The sequence below is a fragment of the Amblyomma mixtum genome, chromosome 2 (genome assembly GCF_055824585.1).
Source record: "Amblyomma mixtum isolate Tamu chromosome 2, ASM5582458v1, whole genome shotgun sequence".
In the NCBI taxonomy this organism is placed as follows: Eukaryota; Metazoa; Arthropoda; class Arachnida; order Ixodida; family Ixodidae; genus Amblyomma; species Amblyomma mixtum.
The window spans coordinates 270,090,225-270,111,905 of record NC_143013.1 but is presented as its reverse complement, the minus strand read 5'-3'; the positions used below and the strand labels follow the sequence as shown (position 1 = coordinate 270,111,905).

General features: G+C 50.6%; 2 protein-coding genes across 2 annotated transcripts in view; one reads left to right on the top strand and one right to left on the bottom strand.

Annotated features, from left to right (window-relative positions):
• LOC149363982 (cytochrome P450 4V2-like) overlaps positions 1-21,681 on the top strand; it is a 284,143-nt gene that overhangs the window by 112,767 nt on the left and 149,695 nt on the right. The gene's annotated exons all lie outside the window — the stretch shown is intronic.
• Positions 14,329-19,914, bottom strand: LOC149363986 (uncharacterized). Its single transcript, XM_089570010.1, has 2 exons — positions 18,814-19,914; positions 14,329-16,292 (listed from the first exon to the last, which is right to left on the bottom strand). The coding sequence occupies exons 1-2, from the start codon at positions 19,708-19,710 to the stop codon at positions 15,972-15,974; spliced, it is 1,218 nt and encodes a 405-aa protein (XP_089426136.1). The 5' UTR covers positions 19,711-19,914; the 3' UTR covers positions 14,329-15,971.

Sequence of the window (21,681 nt, the reverse complement as noted above, 5' to 3'; positions counted from 1 at the left end):
GCGCGTGCGTGCGTGCGGGCGTGTGTGCGTGCGCCCGCGGGCGTGTGCATGCGCGGGCGCGCGCGTGCGTGCGTGTGCGTGCGTGTGCGCGCGCCCGTGTGCGTGCGCCCGCGCGCGTGTGTGTGGGCGCGCGCGCGTGTGCGTGTGCGCGCGCGTGTGTGTGTGCGCGTGCGTGCGCCCGCGGGCGTGTGTGTGCGCGTGCGTGTGCGTGCGTGCGTGCGTGCGCGTGCGTGTGTGCGTGTGCGTGCGTGCGGGCATGCGTGTCCGCGCGCGTGTGTGTGTGTGTGTGCGCGTGCGCGTGTGCATGCGCCCGCGTGCGTGCGTGCGCGCGCGTGTGCGTGCGCGTGTGCACATATGTGCGCGCGCGTGTGTGCGCGTGCGTGCGTGCGGGCGCGTGCGTGCGTGTGCGTGCGTGCGTGCGCGTGCGTGCGTGCGTGCGTGCGCGTGCGTGTGCGTGCGGGCATGCGTGCGCGCGCGTGTGTGCGTGTGCGTGTGCGCGCGCGCGTGTGTGTGTGAGCGTGCGCGCGTGTGTGTGCGCGTGCGTGCGCGTGCGTGTGCGTGCGTGCGGGCATGCGTGTCCGCGCGTGTGTGTGTGTGCGCGTGCGCGTGTGCATGCGTGCGCGTGCGTGCGTGTGCGTGCGTGCGTGTGCGTGCGTGCGGGCGTGTGTGCGTGCGCGTGTGCGCGCGTGCGCCTGTGCGCGCGCGCGTGCGCCCGCGGGCGCGTGCGTGCGCGGGCGCGCGCGTGCGTGTGCGTGCGTGCGCCCGCGGGCGTGTGTGCGCGCGCGTGTGCGTGCGCCCGCGGGCGTGTGCGTGCGCGGGCGCGTGCGTGCGTGTGCGCGTGCGTGCGCCCGCGGGCGTGTGTGCGCGCGTGCGCGTGCGTGCGTGCGTGCGTGCGGGCATGCGTGCGCGCGCGTGTGTGCGTGTGCGTGTGCGCGCGTGTGTGTGTGCGTGTGCGTGCGCGTGTGCGTGCGCCCGCGGGCGTGTGTGTGCGCGTGAGCGTGCGTGCGCGTGCGTGTGCGTGCGTGCGCGTGTGCGTGCGCCCGCGGGCGTGTGCATGCGCGGGCGCGTGCGTGCGCCCGTGCGCGTGTGTGCGTGTGTGCGCGCGTGTGTGTGTGCGTGTGCGCGCGTGTGTGTGCGCGTGCGTGCCCCCGCGGGCGTCTGTGTGCCCGTGCGTGTGTGCGCGTGCGCGCGTGTGTGCGCGCGTGCGTGCGCCCGCGGGCGTGTGTGTGCGTGCGTGCGCGTGCGTGCGTGTGCGTGCGTGCGGGCATGCGTGTCCGCGCGTGTGTGTGTGTGCGCGCGCGCGCGTGTGCGTGCGCCCGCGGACGTGTGCGTGCGCGGGCACGCGCGCGTGTGCGTGCGCCCGCGGGCGTGTGCGTGCGCGGGCACGCGTGTACGTGCGCCCGCGGGCGTGTGTGTGCGCGTGAGCGCGTGCGTGCGTGCGTGCGCGTGCGTGCGTGCGCGTGCGTGCGTGCGTGCGTGCGTGCGCGTGCGTGCGTGCGGGCGTGTGTGCGTGCGCCCGCGGGCGTGTGCATGCGCGGGCGCGCGCGTGCGTGCGTGTGCGTGCGTGTGCGCGCGCCCGTGTGCGTGCGCCCGCGCGCGTGTGTGTGGGCGCGCGCGTGTGTGCGTGTGCGCGCGCGTGTGTGTGTGCGCGTGCGTGCGCCCGCGGGCGTGTGTGTGCGCGTGCGTGTGCGTGCGTGCGTGCGCGTGCGTGTGTGCGTGTGCGTGCGTGCGGGCATGCGTGTCCGCGCGCGTGTGTGTGTGTGTGCGCGTGCGCGTGTGCATGCGCCCGCGGGCGTGTGTGTGCGCGTGAGCGTGCGTGTGCGCGCGTGCGCGTGCGTGCGTGTGCGTGCGTGTGCGTGCGGGCATGCGTGCGCGCGCGTGTGTGCGTGTGCGTGTGCGCGCGTGTGTGTGTGCGCCCGCGGGCGTGTGTGCGCGCGTGCGCGTGCGTGCGTGCGTGCGTGTGCGTGCGTGTGCGTGCGTGCGGGCATTCGTGCGCGCGCGTGTGTGCGTGTGCGTGTGTGCGTGCGCGTGCGCGTGTGCGTGTGCGTGCGCCCGCGGGCGTGTGTGTGCGCGTGAGCGTGCGTGCGCGTGCGTGCGTGCGCGTGCGTGCGTGCGTGTGCGTGCGTGTGCGTGCGTGTGCGCGCGCCCGTGTGCGTGCGCCCGCGCGCGTGTGTGGGCGTGCGCGTGCGTGCGTGCGTGCGCGCGCGCGCGCGTGTGTGCGTGTGCGCGCGCGTGTGTGTGTGCGCGTGCGCGCGTGTGTATGCGCGTGCGCGCGTGTGTGTGCGCGTGCGTGTGTGCGTGTGCGCGTGCGTGTGTGCGTGTGCGTGCGTGCGGGCATGCGTGTCCGCGCGTGTGTGTGTGTGTGTGTGTGTGTGCGCGTGCGCGTGTGCATGCGCCCGCGGGCGTGTGTGTGCGCGTGAGCGTGCGTGCGTGTGCGTGCATGCGCGTGCGTGCGTGCGGGCGTGCGTGCGTGTGCGCGTGCGCGTGTGCGTGCGCCCGCGGGCGTATGTGCAGCGCGTTCGAATATTCCGCGAGCGTGTATACATTTTCCTGCCAAAGGGGGAACCGTCATGAGCTGAAGGCCCAGCGGCCGGTCTTTTACATGCGTGAGTGTGGGACCGCAGCGCCATCCTTGGAGATGGCGCAGGAGCAGTTTTTCCGCCCAAAGCCCTTCTCGCCCTGGAGGTACCCTCTAGCTCTAAGCGGCTCTCTCTCTTTTAGAGAGTCTCGTTAAATCTCGTGCGGTGCCCGGATGCTGTCGTTTCAGTGCCCGGATGAGTGGAATTCAGTGCCCGGATGTTGGCTCTCGGTCTCGGCGTGACGTCACCACACTGCGGACAACGGGAGCTAAAAGCATTTCATGCTTAAAGAAGACTTAAGCAACTATCGGCCTATTTGCTTACCATCAATTTCCTGCAAAATACTAGAGCATATTTTATAGGAGGAAATAATGAAACATTTGGTAGAGCAGGGGCTAATAATTTAAGAGCAACAATGGTTTCGTAAGGGCTATTCTGTACTAAACAATTGATTGATCTGAGGTCAACAAAAACGGGCAAACAGACTTTTTTTAGATTTTAAAAAGTCCCTCGACACGGTTTGTCGCCCATTTCTCCTTCATAAACTTAAGCTGGCAAATATTAACCGAGAAGTGGGCAACTGGATTACCAATTACGTATCCTAGCGTTGAGAATGTGTCATTCTAAACGGTGGTACTTCCCTTTGGGTTGAAGTAACATCGGGAGTCCCTCAAGGCTCGGTTTTAGGACCGCTATTATTTTTAGTTTATATCAACGATATTAGTGCCGGGATACCCTCACGTTTGCGTTTGTTCGCTGACGACTGTGTCGTGTACAGAAAGATTAAAAATCAACAGAATTGTATCGATTTACAAACTGACCTTAGTAAAATTGTCTCATGGCGTGAGAGGTGGAAAATGCGACTGACTGCAAAAAGTGTACCCATCTGTCCTTCACGAAAAAAAATTGACACTTGCTATCGTTTGAAGACAGATTATTAACACGTCAGCCCTTTATAAATATTTGGGAGTGACCTTTCCATCTGATTGTTCCTGGGTGTGCCCATATCAGTAATGTTGTTAAAGCCTGCCAGAGCACGATATTTCATTCAGCGAAATCTAAATTCCTCACCCTTTTTCCTGGAGAACACTGCGTATATCTCACACGTTCGACCGATCCTGGAGTGTGCGTCTTGTGCTTGGAATCGTCACCAGGAAACATTGATCAAGTAAAAAAGAGTACAGAACAGAGCAGCAAGGTTCGCTATGCGACAGTACAAGCGATGGGACATGAAAATGAAAAAGGAAGTGGGAATGGGAAGCGCTGTCCTCGCGCCGAAGCAGATTGTGCTTGAAGTTACTATTTCGAATTTATAACATGAACGCAATTCACAAAAATACTTATGTTCAGGAACCACACCGCATATCCAAAAGCAACTAAAAGCAAAAAAATACGAGAATACCGCGCCAGAACGAACCTTTACGCTACACTGCAACCATTGCAACAAGTGGCGTCCGTAAAGTACTTGGGTGTAACACTTACTAATAACCTCTCTTGGAACTCTCATATAGATAACATCGGTTCACTCGCATTCCGTAAGCTCTGTTATCTAAGGCATAAGCTTCGAAACGTCCCCACTAAGATTAAGTTCTTAGGTTAAAACACTAATTAGACCCCAGCTCGAATATTCTTGCATAATTTGGAACCCGTACACAAAGTCTAACATAAGAGAGGTCGAGAGCATTCAAACGAACGCAATTGCCTTCATATATCCAAAATTTCTACCTACTGACTCCCCCTCATATTTTATGCATGCTAACGGTACGGAACCACTACAGATAAGGAGACGAAATTTTTGTTGAGATCTTTTTTTATGACTAATTAACAATAAACTCAGACATGACCCTTGTGCTTATCGTTCCCTAATGCCAACACGGAGTACATGACACTTATTTATTTATTCAAAATACCGCCAAAGGCGCTCATATGAGGGTATTACATGGGGGAGCGGGGTAAGTAAGTAGAAAGCATTGGTACAAGGCTAAAATATTGCACTAAAATAAAAATAAATCACGAAATAATAAAAAGTAGGCATCCACAAAAAGAGTCTCAACAATGCACATATTAGCAAAATCAAAAGGTGTAGCAATTCTAAGGCAGTGGCGTTGTCCGCAATACCGAGGAGCTAAACAAAAAACCGCAGCCGATAACAAGAACATCTTTGAGATAGCCGAGCTGCAAGCCGACGTAAAGAGCACGAAAGACACCGTCAGTGCCTTCGAGAAAAGCATGCAGTTGCTATCTGATAAGTACGACACAGTGTTGGCTAGAATGGCACAACAAGGGAGAGACATGAATGTAGTCCAAGAGCGCGTTGAAACACTTGAAAAGAACGAGACCAGTGATAAAATAAAAAGTGTAAAGAAGGACGTCGATGGACTGGAATGGCAAAACAGAAAGCTGTATCTCGAGATTCATGGAATACAGAAGACAACTCGAAGATCTTCGTCTTAAGTTAACACACTTGCTGCCTCGCATGGCCTTCATGAACTGAATGACAGTGATGTCGTTGCAATGCATCGTCTGCCCCCAAAAGCCCCAGGGGTTCGCTTCACCCAGCAATCTGAGGGAACGGTGGTTCGAAAAACGCAAGCAAACTAAATGAGGGGAATTCATCGACGTACATTCAGGCAAACCTAACCAAACAAACACGTTCACTGCTGCGGCTGACGAAGCAATGGGCGAAAGAAAAACAACTTCAAATTTGTTTGCCATAGCAGCGGTAAAATTCTTGTCAGGCGTATCGACGGAGACTCGGCTCTGGTTGTGTGGTCAAACGACGATTTGACAGCTATTGCTTAGGAGAGAAAAACTTCGGCAGACTGCGGTCTTTGCTTTCATGTACGCTTTTCCTAGCTACTTAAGTAAGCACCCGGAAAAGAATATTTATCTGGCATCAAATTTATTTTGTATAAATCCACAATCAGGAAAGAATAAGCATGTACCGTTGAAAGTATTTTTTGGCCAGCTCGGCTTTCACTTTGATGTGATCATGCTCAGCGAAAGATGGTATACAAACGAAGATGTTTTTACTCTGCCAGGCTACAACGTTTTCTACCTAAATCGTCCAATGTGGCGTGGAGGCGGTGTATCATTATTAGTGAAAAGCACATACAGATGCGACATTATCGAATCCCTCACCCGTAGTGACACCGACTGTGAAATACTCTCTTTATTTGAACGGTTATCTTGTCTCGGTAGTTTACCGTCCTCCAAGCTCTAGTACTCCAAACTTTCTCAAGAACCTTGAATATATTTTTGAGTACAGCAGAATTAATCTATTAAAAGTAGTCTGTGGCGGCGATATTAATATAGATATGCTCGTAGATTCATCAATGGCAAACGAAACAAAATGGCTTTTCGATAGTTTCGGCCTAATTAACGCTATTAGTATGCCTACGAGGGTAACTGCTGAATCCAAAACATTAATTGATATCTTTCTTACTAGCTCAACCACCGCAAATACAAAAGCTGTGATCTCAGTGACCACCTTCCAATATTCATGGAAAACTGCAAACTCTACATCCTATCTATGCTAAATCATTAAAAACGCTACTGAGTGCTACAAAAGGACGGATCCGTGCGCCGATTGCATCATAGTGAACAAGGGAGCCGTAGCGCTCCCGAAACATCTTTCCATATTTATTGACTTTGGCCAGTGACCAGCAATCCTCATCACCATGATTCCTGACCAGACGGTATGCCGTCAAACCCTCGACTAAAATATTCATGGCTATTCTGGATCACTGTGATGAATCTAAATCTACAATTTTCGTACAAAGTATTTCACCTCAAAAGCTCGATAGCTTTCGGGAGGTAATACTAAACTTGTCCTGGAGAAATGTATTTAGCACGGATAATCCTAATGATTCCTTTGACCGATTTCTTTCACTATTCACAACAATATACGCAAAGCATTTTCCGAAGAGAGAATACAAAAAGTCACGAAAAATTAGAAAGCCGTGGATTAATAAAGATCTTCTGAAGAAAATTAAAGTTAAGTACTGTCTGTACGCTAAATTTCTTACAGAGCGCGATGCTGAGCGATTAAAAGAATTAAAACTGTACCGTGTAATCGACTTAACAAGGAAATTAAGTGTGCCAGGACTGAACACTTGAATAATGTATTTATGACAGGTTCGGGCTCAGCAGCAACATGGAAAAAGATAAATACACTCATCGGAACCGGAAAGTCCCAAATTCCAGTCACTGAGCTAAATATTGATGGAAAAATTGTAACTGGAAAGGAACTGGCAAGTACTTTCAATAACTACTTAGTCAATCTGCCTTTTTCATTAGTCGTAGAGGACAATGCACACTACATGATTAATAAGTGTCCGCAATCAATATTCTTAAACCCTGTAACAGAATCTGAGGTTCAAAGAGTAATTATGAAATTAAAAAACACTACTTCTCTTGATGTTTTTGATATCCAAGTTCGACCAGTGAAATTTGTCGCGGACATTATTACCAGACCTTTAACTCATATATTCAACCTTTGTTTTAATGCTGGCGTCTTTCCTCGTGAGTTACAGATCTCTAGAGTAAATATCCTTTATAAGAAAAGTGATTAGAACAACTTAGACAACTACCGGCCTATTTCAATATTGCTTATTTTCTCAACTTTTTTAGAGAGTCTTCTCCTCGCTTTGCGTCATTTACAGACAAACAGTTTATCAATCGACTTTCAATTTGGATTTAGAAAACATCGCTCAACTGAACTTGCCCTATTACATAAAGAAAGAATACATCCTAGAAAATTTTGAACAAAATAACTTTGTGTTAGGAATATTTGTGGATTTCAGTAAGGCCTTTGATTCCTTAAATCGCAACTTACTTTTGAAAAAGAATTGTTTGGTATACGTGGTATCGCATTTGAACCGTAAACAGTACGTGTCTCTAAATAACTGGGTTTCATCGACCAAAAAATCAACATTTGGTGTACCACTAGGCAGTATTTTGGGGCGTTTTCTTTTAAACATTTTCATAAATGATATCACACAAATTTATCAGTCTGTAAGGTATATAATCTACGCTGACGATACCAGCTTATTTATTGATGATAGTGATATGGACGCTCTTTTCCAGTGTGGCAACCGAGTTTTATCTAAGTTAGCTGATTGGTATTTTAGTAATTGACTAACCATTAATAAACTGGAACAGGGCCATTAAACTGGAACAGGGCCATGATCTCTCCTTAAATGAAAAACCCATAGATATCGTGAGTAACTTCGAAACTCTAGGAATTATATTTTCGGAGCACATGCTGTGGGACTTGCAATTCGACTTCATCGCAACTAAACTAGCTCGCACCACAGGTTTGCTTTATCGCCATGGCGACGTACTTCCGTTTAACATCAGACTTTTGCCATACCACACACTTTTCCTGTCCACTGTACGTTACTGTTTTCTCGTGTTGGGAAAGAGTACATGTAAAAATATTGCAAAAGTTGGTCACGTTCAAAAGAAAATTGTAAGAATTATTACAAACTCACCTCCAATATGTTCATCTATTGCACTTCTTAAAGAACTTGACTTAGTAAACATGGAACACTGTTATGATATATGTTTATGCAAGGCCCTAGTGAACGATAAAAAAATTGCGCCTGTCCCGTAACCGAGAGTAAAGTAAGCATGAAATGTTTACGGGCCTAATACAGGCTCCATTGCTCGGCTTAAGCAGCTGCTTAAGCCGAGCAATGGATTGAAATCCAGGACGATGCAGAAGCGTACGCGGACACGACGAGACGCAGGCCTGACAAGAATGTATATGCAGCGCGTTCGAATACTCCGCGAGCGTGTATACATCCGCCTGCCAGAGGGGGAAAGGGCATGAAGGCCCTGCGGCCGGTCTTTTACATGCGCGAGTGTTAAAGCCCCTGGAAATTTTTATTTTTTTAGTTTTTTCAGGGGCTTTACTCCACCTCGCGCCGTCGCCGTGGGACCCCTAGCCGTCACACCCGCGCATTCCCGCGCATTTCGAACGCGCGTTCACCCTCGGTGTAGGTGAAACGCTCGCTCCAACGGGCAGGCAGACGCGGCTTCCGTGGCAATCCAGGCGCTCACCCAACGCGCGTCTCGGGGTTAGTCGGCGTTCCGCTGTAGCCATGCCGTTGTCTTCCCCCATGACGAAGGCTTCTAGTGGTTGTATTAAAATGACCAAGTATTCAACCAAGGAAAGCCATGTATTACCAAGCCTAGCCACTAATATGCATCGCATTCCCCAGGCTTAGCCAAGCTGAGCCTCAGCAATTTTTTTTTTCATCTTATCGAGGAAACTTAGTAGATAACATTTTCAAAACGGTGACCTTGGCATCTTGTCCTCCGACGTGTAGTCACTTGGGCAGATTTATCATGCATATTAATATCAAGTGAATCTAGGTTTCCAGTGTCACCTGCATTTTTGAGGAAAAAGATTGCTTCGATCCCACATCACTCAAGACGTTTTTTGGCATATCCTAGTGTTTCAATGGCTCCATTTTGAACAATTGTGACGTTTTTACATAAGTTTGTGCGTGTTGTCGTTTCGGCTTGAAAGAACTATTTCGCATAAACTGTATAGGCGGAGCAAATCATTTTTGATAGGCGAAGGAAATAATTTTTTTTTCCGGATGTAAATGAACCGCGTCCACTGATAATTTTAAATGTAAACTGAGGAAAACTCCGTCCAATTTTGGTTTCTAGTAAAAACCAATTCCGAGGCTTTTTTGAGGTAGGTACGTTGATGTCTTCCGGTGGCAAGTGAGCGATGCATTCAGTGCTCAGAGCATTGCATCTAAAGCTTTTCCCGAGGCTGTAGCCTCTGGGATCTGCGTTGAAAAATTTCTTTACATTTACCGCAGTTTAGTTGCGAAATCAGCCGGTGATGCTAACACTTATGTTTTATTTTTTGGCCTTCTCTAGCTTACGTAAAATCAGTCTTTAGCGAAAATAGCGTCTGTGTCATTAGAATGCGGTAATATATCGATAGAGGTCAACATAAACTTGTCCTCAGTGACCTTATAAATCAAGAAGCGCGTCGTTAGCTTCATAATTTACAAACGAACGAGCAAGAACAAAAGCACGGCACAATTTGAAATTTTACATGCAGTCTTACGAAGTTTGAGCTCCTCCGGTGTCGACGACTGTTTCGAGATGGAGCTACTCATGCTTGCCGCGTAGGCCATGGGCAGCCAGTCCGGAGGCCCGGGAACCTTCCTCAGCATCCTCCAGGCACGGATGAGCATGGTCACATGATTCCAAGCGAACGCCACCAGCGAGACCACGACGGAGGCCACAAGCAGAACAGTCACATTCACCGCCAGCCGATCACGCAGATCGCGGGCGTGCCAAGCCACATCCATGTTTGAATCAAACCGGCGTCTCCGGGACGCCGCTAAGCTCCATTCACGAAGGGCTCTTCAAAGGTCTACACTGACCGCATGCCGAACCTGTCCACTTCTCTCGGCGAGAGCTTTTTACAAGTTTCGCCCTCCCTGGAGATCCACAACCCCTTATTTCTTCTATGGGACGACGTGCACCGATGGTCCACGGTGAAGCCAGCAGCGAAACGGTTTTTCCGCTGAATGCGCCTTAGCTACAATGCGCGCTGACATCACAGGGACGCCAAGTTATGTGCGGAGAGTTCGACATAAATTCCACAAGCCTGACTGCGATAGGCATTCGAATGCGAAGCAGCCTTCGCTTGTGGTCTTCGTATGTCTGAGCGATGCGGTGCAAAGAAAAACACTCCAAAGGGCTTCGTGGCTAGTTTTCCGCCTTAAGGTACGCAGTGTACGCTTGGTCAAGGCCGGCAAATGAATCCTTTCATGGAAGGTCACGTCTACGGGCATTGGGAAACCAGGTGCTCAGGACCAACACTCGTTCCTGTTTACTCCGAACGCCGTAAAGTTCAAGATTGCCCTCTTGCACAGAGCTTGCGCAGAAGCCGCGTGCCTCTCGGTGCGCCTTACGGTTTCCAAAAAATAACGAGCTTGAAATAGGTGGAAAGAATAAAGAACGCAGTGGCTCGCCTTCGGCTGAAAACTGATCGATTCTTCTCGCAGTAAGCCCTTGAGCTTGCTTTTGCCAGCAGCTTACAGTACACGTTGTCCCACTTGAAATTGTTTTAATACGAAAGCACTACTTCACGAGGTCTAGCCGGTTCGTGGAGTTTGTGTGAAGCTTGACCTTGAAGGCGACCTTGGCAAAACCTAGCATAGCAACAGCCCCATCCAGACGTAAATACTGTCGCGACTGGGATTCGAACCCGCGGCGTCGCGAAAAGATCAGCTTCGCAGGACAGTGCACGAAAGCACTCTGCTATCGCCGCAGCCGATTACGCCTCGTGTTATACTGCAACACACTATCGCGCTGTGTATTGGAGAGCGTCGTCTTCATCAGCTTCCATCTATGGCCTGAACTGAAACGATCAGCTTAACCCGAGTCTAATATCTACGCCAGATGTGCCGACGACGCAGCAAAGCAAAACCATGAGCCAACCAAGCTAAACACATGCTCTCGGACATCGATTCGGTTTAGCAACGTTAAAACCCTACCACTTCTATCTCAGTGCAGGGACGCCGCAGACATAAACAGGTCGAAACCGTCAAAATAAGTATAAGAAAGTTTTAGTGTACGGTGGCCCTATCGGTTAACGGAATGAGGGAGTAGCGGGGCGTCAGTGCGCATGCGCAGAACACAAGCATCTCTTGCTTCTTTGGGACGACACTAAAGAGTTTATGTAAAGCGTTACCGTGGCAGCGGACCTAAGGGGAATTATGTTAGCGTGCGGCAAGCAATTTCTCACGGCAGAGAGTATTAGTTTAGCGTTCTGGAAACCATACGCGATCTATTTTGCAAGAACGCCAAAGGCACTTTTAAAATGGTCGCCACCGCCACCACGTTGCCGACACTTTACGTATCAGAGTCTTTTACCGGCATTTTGTGCAGTAATGCTAATTTCCGCCAGCAGAATGCTCAACCTTCCTCCCTTCCCTTATGGCGCGGTTCAGGTGTCCGCCGATATATGTGAGACAGATACTGCGCCATTTCCTTTCCTCGAAAACTAAAACCAAACCAAAACCAATGCCTCGGAAAATTAAATTATGCGAAATATTAAACGTATTCACAGTGGCGCCGTCTGTAGTTAAGTAAATGTTGAATACAAACCATGCAAGATTATTGCTCTCTATCACATGGGATGTTTTGCACAAAATACTTTTTTAATTTTAATAGAATTTTCGTGTTAAATTGCAGCGATATGTAAAAGACCGTGACAAAGCTCAACACCTATTTTTGTTGCGTTCCGAGCAGCTGTGTTGCGTTCCGCGGATATAAAAAACAAAAAGTTGAAGACGGTTGCAGCGCTGCTCGAGCGCCAATTAGCTCTCGGCGCGTCACAATCGTGAGTGTACCTCAAAAACTGATCCGAATTACAGATTTCACTTTGCCGTCGAACTAAGGTCAGTCATTTCGAAAGGCAACATCAGCAGTTAGCGGCAAACGTGCAGAACAACGACTGCTCCTTCAGCTGAACCAATCGGCTTTCGCTTGGAAGGGCACCGCCATGTCTTCACATTATGTACACGAAAGTTGCAGTGCTAATTTCTTAAAATTACTTGCATACGTCAACGCTATTTCCTTGTTAGCGTACTGCGCATGCGCGCTCTGGAGCCGTTATTCCGCTAAGCACGGGATCACGAAAAGCCTGCTAAACTAAAACTCCCTACAAACCAAACATCGGCTAAATGGCATGGCCCACTAACATCGGATATTCTGGGTAATATGGCGGCCTCCCATAACGTGGCCGCTCCCCTCACCATCTATTCGTCATTGCCACTTAGCTGTGCCTCACGTTTGCGGCAAAGGAATGGCGCATGAAGCTTTTTGTTTGTGCCAAGATGCCCGCATTACAGACCTCTAGCGACAAAAAATCCTGAGATGTGAAGGTTGCTTTTAGATTTGGGTGACAGGCTTATAGCTAGTAGGAGTAGGTGTTGTTTGGTCGCCATTGAGATACAGTCTGAAAACGAGGGTAGTTCGAGCAGGTCGGTGCAACTCTCTTATGAAAAGGTTACAAACATTGAATTTAAAGTAGTACGTTGTTTTTATTACTGACAGCGAGAGGTACTGGGATCACCGATACCCTGCACTTGCACTAAACGTAGCAAGAGAGTTTATTCGAGGTCGCAGTGACAGGGCTCAAAATATGGCGCCTCCGTCCGCGGCTGCCAGGCCCATTCTTGCGCTCTGGACTCATTACTTCATTACTAGAATGACTCCTTTAGCGTATCCTCATGTAAATGAAAATGTACATGAAATTAAATTCCAGAGTGTTTATAGCCTGCTCGATCCTGTCCACATTACACTCCATTATGTTAGTTACCTTACACTTATTGAGTAGGCACGGGTTCCAATTCTAAACTTCTCTATAGTCTCTGAACAAAGTCGTAAACGCTGCGAAATCGCGACCGGTTGCCGCTGGACAAGTGTGCTTGTTGTGTGGACGTGGAGTGATGCACGATGGGATACGAGGCACGGCTTACCGACAGCCGCTCGATGATGTAATAAAATTCTACTGCGGGCGCCTGGTGCAAGCAGCGCTTGGAGAGGAGGAAAAGACGCGAGCGCGTGGCATCGGCGCGGAACATGTGTGCAGTGAAAACAAGCTGTGAGGTGCCACCGGCAAGGCCGAGCCGATTTCTCTCACTCCAGCGTCCCTGTCCCAAAAGGAAACAAACACGCGTGGCTGCTGACCGCTGAACAAACGACCAGCTTTGCTACGCTTTCAGTGAGAAAGGCGATAATGTGTGCAATTACGCCACCAGCAGCGAATGTGCGAGCGCGCGCGCGCGTTTGTCTGTGCGTGCGTGTGTGTGGGGGGGGGGGGGTGCGTGTGCGTGTGTGTCTTTAACGGAGGACGATGACCTTAGTTTTCAGAAGAGTGATAATCTCACAGAGAGGAATATATAGTGCGCAATACAAGTAGGAGCTAGGGTAGTTAGGAAACTGGCAAGCTCTCTCAGGATACAAAAGACCTGATTAAGAAACGCCAAAGTATGAAGCGTTTAACCCCATTGATAGGACAGAATTTGCAGAAGTGTCGAAGCTACTCAATAAGTGTAAGGTACGTAACTAACATAATGGAGTGTAATGTGGACAGGATCGAGCAGGCTCTAAAGAAGGGAGGTAGTGTAAAAGCGATCAAATGAAAATTACTTAAATTAGATAATGGCAAAAATGAGATGTACGCCCTCAGAGACAGAGTGCAGTGCTGTTACCAATATGGATATGATAGCTAAAACACCCAAAGAATTCTACGCAGATCTCTGCAGTAGCTGAAACAACCAGAATGTTAAAGATCAAGGTAGTGGTGTGGAAGAATTGAACAACTCATTGGTAACGAAGGAGGAAGCAAGCAAAAGCTTACATGCTATGCAAAGTGGGAACTTGGCTGGCGTAGATCAGGTAACAGCAAACCAGTTTGGGATGGTGGGGACATTGGGCAAGAAAAACTTGCCACCCTGTATACACAGTGCCTCACGACCTTAGACACAGTAAGGCCTGCCATTTCGCCCTGTGACATCCTTGTTCAGGACTGCTTTCTTTCTAGCTCAGGCAGTTGCAGAAACAAAAAATAAAAGAACCGAAACAAATTACCGGCACGGCGGAGCACCTCTCCCCTCCAAATTCATGCGGAGGCACCTTTGGCGTCGACGCCTTATCAGCCGTGCGCGCACGTGATCAGGGAAAAAAAAACAGGGCGAACGATCCGTTACTGCATTTCTCTAATCGGACTCCCATTACACCGAATTTGGCCTTGCACGCCAGCTGTATATAGACGGTGGAAGCGAGAAGCTTAACGATGCGGTTGGTTGGCCAGCCCCATTGCGCCCATTTACGCAACACTTAATGTACATGAGCGATGGCCACAGCAGTTCACGCGGCACATTTGGTAACCGCAGGAGGTTTTGGTTGCGGGGAGGTGGGCAATAAACTTCTCCGCATGTGGCCATGTTTGGTCATATGCCGACCAAACCCTCAACCCTCAACTCAACCAAGGGAGAACACAACGATAACCACTACATTAACTTTGCACCATTATCATCTACAAGAAGTCATCACGAGCTAAATTTGATACCGTATTTTGCACGTACTAATTTGTTCAAATTCAGTGTTTTTACCCGTTCAATAGAAGCCTGGAATCCTCTACCTGGGTCCATTCGTTCATCTCCAGTTCAAAGTTTTATAACTGCCATCGAAGACGCATAATTGCTGAATATTCTTCCGCGTCATTAACAGTTCCTTTCTTGTTTGATACTTTTTTTGTGTGATTTGAACTTTATTGTAGTGCTCACTTTGTACATTTTGTTGTATTTTGTTACCTTTGCTGCGTATTTTGCCTTTTGTTTTTCCCACTCCTGCTATAGCGCATATAATTGCGCTGCAGTATAAATAAATAAATAAGTAAATAAATAAATAAATAAATAAATTTCAGCAATGCAGCCAAGTCTGTCTCGTCGTGTGTGCGAGACCTTTTGCACGAGCTGCAGCCAAAAATCACAGAAACCAATGGAGTTTAGAAGCGTGATTAAAATTGACAACTTAAAAGTAAAGCACAATGCAGTAGTTGCGGTGACCGCAATGATTCCGTTGCAGCGCCCAGCTATAGTGGATATACATGTCAGATCCTTATATCATAATTCTGAAAAAAAATATTATAAAGCATGAGACACGAATACAACACAACAAAAACAGACACTTTCCAAGTCCTCCTACAGTTCACTCTCAATAACCTTCTCGAACTTATATAAATTACTGGCTATTGAGAGAAATTAAATGGTGATGGGGCGTCATCACCTCCGCCAGCACGTGTACACGGTTGCTTGTGCATAGCTTGCTTCTACAGTCTCTACGTACGGTTCCTTTCCAGCGTTACGTGATGAACTGCTAGATATTCGGGTTCTAGCTCATCCAGAGCCTTTAGAATGCATGCAAGATCGCTCATTTACAAACAAAAAATGTGACGTACCGCGCGCCCAGTCTCATGCACAGGAAGCCGGTCTTCAGCGCACATTCCCCAAGTTTGTATCCTCTGGTGACTCGGACATAACTCCAGCGCGCACTATCTGCCACTACAGAAAGTAACTTTTGACAAACTTCGTTGTCGTACACCCTGGAGAGCGAATCAGCCCGAATTCAATTCATGCATCTGGCTTCGGAGTTCACTGCGACAGAAAACAGTTCAGACGGAGCACCCAAAACGGTTTTGTAATGACGCGGAAAAAAAATGACCGCTAGTAATAATGAAAAACTTGTTTCTTCCAATATAATGGCGACTGGCAGTGTGGAACAGGTGACGGCCCAGTCATGGGACCCTGCCAGTCGTGAGTGGCGCGTAACGTATGCCAGCTAGGTGGAAGCCCTGGCCATGCCGCGGAAGGGCGGCGGACGCGGCCGGGGCAGGATGGGCGCGTTGAGCACGTTCCACCAGCTGTGGCGTCTGCACAAGTCGGGGTGCAGCTGTCCCACCCTGCCGACCTCGACGATCACCACGGCGGCCACGACGAGCAGGGCGGCGCAGTAGCTGTAGGGGCCGGGCCCCTCCTCGAGCACGATGTGCGACGCTGCCATGGAGAGGAAGGCGTCCAGGACGTACAAGAACACGTTCACCACGTAGTAGTTCTCCAGGTTGCGCGCCTTGGTCAGCGAGAAGATGTACGCGAAGCTCACCTGCGCCCAAAGGTGCCCGACGGTATAGAAAAAATAGAATGGGCAAGAAAAAATAAATAGGATTCCCGACCCGCAGAGATTAATGAGACCAGCCCCGGAGCGGAAACTCTCAAACACACGTCTTTATGGCTGCTGTGTTCGCAGCTCCAAGAAAAGAAATTGCCGAAGACACTGGAAATTCTAAAGTGTGCTTGGAGAAAGCCTTGTGGTCAACCCACTGCCGCCTCCCCGAACCGCTTGGCGAGGAATCACTGGGCCGCTTCGGAGCCATGCATGCGTCTCACTAAGTCGACTGCAACGAGATGTCTAGCGAAGGAGCGGCAGGGCAGCTGCCACCGCAAACGCGAGCCCGCGCGTTCTACCGCTACTGCGTGACGTCACGATTGCTATGCACAGCTGCACCCCCCACCGGTGCGCCGTTTGCTAAGGAGGGGAGGAGGTTGCGCCGCTGCGCGGAGGAGAGGCCACAGTTGGTACGATTCCAGCGCACGGACGGACACCGCGAGCATGAGCCATTAAAGGCTTTCGCCTTAAAAGCAAGAGCCGGCGTGTTCTAACAAATGAAACACAGTTCCTGATTACTCGGCAAATGTTACACTCTGCTATCATGTTTATGCGGGTTTAACGTCCCAAAGCAATTCAGGCTATGAGGGACGCCGTAGTGAAGGGCTCCGTAAATTTCGACCACCTGGGGCTATTTAACATGCACTGACATCGCACAGCACACGGGCCTCTAGCATTTGGCCTCCATCGAAATTCGGCCGCAGCGGCCGGGATCGAACCCGCGTCTTTCGGGTCAGCAGCTGAGCGCCTTAACCACTGAGCCACCGCGGTGGGGCACACTTAGCTATCCACAAGACCAGTCGAAAATTGCAGACAATCTTGAGGCAAGTTCCAGCATTTCGATGTCTTGGACTGCTTTAAACAGATAGTTGTACGCGGAAGTTTCTCAAATGTAACGCGCCACCATTCGCTTCGGCAGCATACCGGTTGTGTCATCTAAGGCATTACACAATTTTTATGCGAAGCATACTACTTTAGCTACCACTTCAGCCCTTCACCGTGGTTATGCGTCTCCAAATCACGTGATACATGACGTCACACCACGTGACACGATGACGTCACGACAGTGGAGAAACGGGGGGCCCACCTCGCGCCGTCGCTGTGGTTGTGCGCCTCCAAATCACGTGATACATGACGTCACACCACGTGACACGATGACGTCACGACAGTGGAGAAACGGGGGCCCACCTCGCGCCGTCGCTTTGGTTGTGCGCCTCCAAATTACGCGACACGATGATGCTTCGCATTCTGTAGGCTTAACCAAGTTAAGCCTCAGCCATTTTTAAATTAGGCTTTCTGAGTTAGAAGAGCGCTTTTTTCGGCGTAGTACTGTCAGCGGTGCAGTGCATCATAATACAGCTAAGACGTGCTAACTAGCAGGCTGGTGAACTAAAACTGAACCGTTAACTTTTTATTAATTATTGATAGGCGTGTAGCCCACCGCAAGTGATATCCATATCAGTTTTTAGAACTTCGAAAACGCGACTACCATCGGCTCTGTGGGCCAACAAATTTTGCCTACATCGCCCCAAAATACATGCGCTTTCGAGAAGCTTGCAGGCAAAGCAACCTCTCCACTGCACCTACCTCATCAAAATAGCCAAAATTTGTTGGACCACAGCGCCGAGGATAACCGGGTCTTTGAAATTCTCAAAGCTGATATGGATATTGTCACAGATGAGTCCTTAATCAAAAGGGCTAGGCACACCTCTTAATAAGGGGCCTAACGGCAATTGTTATAAAGTTAACTATTCAACATTAGTTAAGCAGCCTGCTAGTTAGCATTCCTTAGCTGTATTGTGATGTACTACATCACTAACAATGCGATGCCAAAAACAGCGTTCTCCTCATTCAAAAATCCGAATTTTAAAAATTGTGTAAAGTCTTAGGTGAAACACCCTTTATATCGTATATAGTGTACCATATGCCGCAATAATTGTCATATACCGTTAAACTTTATTCATGTGACATCATTTGCATGACGCACATATGCAGGCAACAATGGCAGGCAACAACATGGCGGTAGCATCCCGTCGCGGTCACAAAAGCAGGACAACCCTGTTATCCGGCAAATCCGACAATGGCCCCCGTTCTAAGTCGTGATGGATAGGAATTTTTTTCGACAGCGCCCTTCGGAATATACACTAGAGGAGCGGGGTGCGCTGTTCTCTACCCACCTCCTTTGAGTCGCGTCTGTTGGGCAGCGAGCAGCCCTTAGTTTGGGTATGTTTGAGCTCTTTGGCTCGAATTTCGCGTATGATGGGGTACAGGTTGGCGCGCAGGAAATTCCTGCCGTCCACCAGATCACAGTGAAATAGGGTCTATACCCACACCATCTATCGTAAGCAAGATAGGTGCAGGTAGCCGGTTAGTCAAAGACGAGAGAATACGTCGCTGAACGCGCCAGTGACCCATGCGAAATGCTAAAAGCCAGTGAGAGAGCAGCGTTTCAGCTCACCTGCGCGAGGAGTACCATGGTGCCCATGTCAATGTCGTCGTACAGGTGCTTCATGCTGTCGAACATGACGACGAGCACGCACGACACTATCAGGCTGACGAAGGAAAAGTGGAAGGCCTGCACCACGCTGGGCACATCCGACACGGCGTCGTTGAACTGGCGCACCGTGGCGCGCAGCACCGACGCCGTCATGGTGAGCACGCAGCCAGCCATGAAGCGTCGCGCCGCCATCACGTCGGCGGCGCTGCCGTAGTGCCGCGCGTATCCCAGCAGGGCTAGCGCCAGGGCCCCCATGCACAGTGGCAGGATGCGTCCCACCGTGGCGCCCTCTCGGGTGACGCACGTCGGCACAGCGGAGAGCACGGGCCCCAGGCTGCTGACGGTGAACGCGTCCACCACGGTCAGGAAGCGCAGCGAAAAGATGCGCGCGAATAGCGCGCCAGAGACGCCCATGCTTCGCATGAATAGCAGTGGCTGCACCGGCAGCGGGCCGTACGGCTCGGCGACGCCCGACATGAGCGACATGCTGCCCACGAAGATGCCGACCGAGAAGTGGAAGAGCAGCTTGGGCGTCGGGATGGACGGGTTCAGCTTGACCAGCACGTCCAGCAGCACCCAGAAGACGCTGGCGCTGGCCGCCAGCAGCGAGGCGTCCCAGGAGAAGGTGGCCGAACTTCGAGGCTCCGCCTCTGCTTCGACCTCGGTCGGGTAGAAGGGCCGCCGTGAGACGGTCGCCTCGCTCAACGCGACAGTCATCTCGGTGGCGATGCTGCGACCCACAGACCGCGCGGCGGACCGCGACGCCCGGGAGGCCCGGGACGCCGACTCGGACAAGAACCGGGAGATGCGCGACGCTTCGCCCGTGTCCGAGAGGGCACGTGGAGGGCTGCGCGACATTTTTGCGACGCTGGGGCGAAAACTGGCTGAGGATGTGCGGGAGGGGGCTGGGAACAGGCTGGAGATTTGGGACGGTGATTTCTGAGGGACTGTTGACCGAGAGAAGCTCGAGGAGCGCAGCCCACGGAAAGCACGAGGACTCACGTGCTTGCGAGATCTTCTTTTTTATAATAACAGCTCTTTCCGCGTGGGATTAGCCGGCAGATCAAGAGATCGCGGCAGAAAGATTGGTTTATTGGTTTATTGGAGTTTAACGTCCCAAAGCAACTCAGGCTATGAGGGACGCCGTAGTGGATGGCTCCGGAAATTTCGACCACCTGGGGTTCTTCAACGTGCACTGACATCGCACAGTACACGGGCCTCTAGAATTTCGCTTTCATCGGAATTCGGCCGCATCGGCCGGGATCGAACCCGCGTCTTTGGGGTCAGCAGGCGAGCGCCGTAGCCACTGAGCCACCGCGGCGGGGGGCGGCAAAAAGAGAGGAGTTTTTTTTTGTTTTTTTTATAAGGGCGATGAGTCCTAACCCGTAATGAGTCGTAAACCCTCCACCGTAGCGCTTTCGCAATCTAATGAGCACCATCATGGGTGCCAGCAGCAGAGGGAGATTATTTATTGTTGGAAGATGGAAAAGAAAGTTTCGCGGTGCGTGCCACTCTCTCTGTCAAGGTCGCCTTCACTGTGATACACTAATGGAGTGGGATATGAACAGCAAGCAATAAGACGGATCGAAGCCAAAGAAAGAGCAAAGGACTCGTAGGATACCAACCATGCTAGCCATACAGATCTGGGCCTGATGCGAGAGTCCACGAGGGGCGAGCGTTGTCGACCGCTTTTGATTATTGCTAATTGCTTAGCTAAGGGACTCTCGAGATAATAGTTCTTATCAGAAGAGAAGAGGCCAGAAGCGGGCAGGTAATTAAGCGCGATGTCATTAAAAGCCTATCCGGGAAACAAATGCGTCTTCGGTCATCAATTCGCCCCATTGGATCGAAGAAGTGACGTCAGCAGACAGGACGTGACGTCAGCAGACCATGAGTGGTGTCAGCTCCGGTAACGGCATCAACAGCTTCTAATGCTATCGCATTGTCAACACACAATGAAATTAGGTGTTCCTGTGAATTTTCAATGCGAGAGCATTAGAAGGGCCACGAGGGTGAAAACAGTCCGGCTGCGTCGGCGTCTGTGTGAAGCCTGCACCTGCCAACCATCAACTGTCACCTGCCAACAGTCCTCCTTTCCTCACCCCGTTTGTAGAGGAGAGGAGGGAGTGGACGGATGAATAACGACTCGGCAAGAACGAAAATGACCGAGACAACTACCAAGTCGTTCTGCGTCACCTGTGGCACGTTTCGCGGCTGAGCGAGGACTGTTTTTCTGCGTAAGCACTAACCCAGAGGGTACCAACCCTCAGAAAAATCGTCCGTTGTCTGGCCTAGCGCTAGCGTTCCGTGCCGCGGCACTGCCCACACATCGTCGTCTTCTATGTTAAACAAATCCGTGCTTTCGCACTTATCCGAATGCAGCAAACATTCTCTGCAGTTTTTTTTCCCTCGAAAATTCGTTTTGAGGAAACGACAGGCGCAGTATGTCGCTTCTCGGTGTACACCTGTTCCACATCGCGATGGGAGGGAGGTAGGTGGGAGCGAAAGAAGAAATGATCTGTATTGCTATCTGCGCAGTATTCCAATTTATAGCGGCCTTTTTCCAAAGGCCGGGATATAGGCCCGTATACTGAGCCGGCTATGTGATTTTTTTCTTTTGAGGGGAAAGTGTTTTTTTTTTTCGAAAAAACAAGCTTTCCTTAGGTTTTTCCAGTCCATGATCAGCATTGCACATTCTTTTCGTCGATTAAAAGAGTGGTGCGGTTTTAACGTAGTTAAACCGAGTAGATGTACGAAAGCGTGTCTTTAGCCCGGTTGGCTCATGATTTTGCTGTGCTGGGTCGTCGGCACGTCCGGCGACGATATTAG

Coding starts and splice junctions, on each gene's coding strand:
- LOC149363986 (XM_089570010.1), bottom strand. CDS start 19,710: ATGTCGCGCAGCCCTCCACGTGCCCTCTCGGACACGGGCGAAGCGTCG. Junction 16,293..18,813: donor CCATGGTACTCCTCGCGCAG/GTGAGCTGAAAC, acceptor CTTTGGGCGCAG/GTGAGCTTCGCGTACATCTT.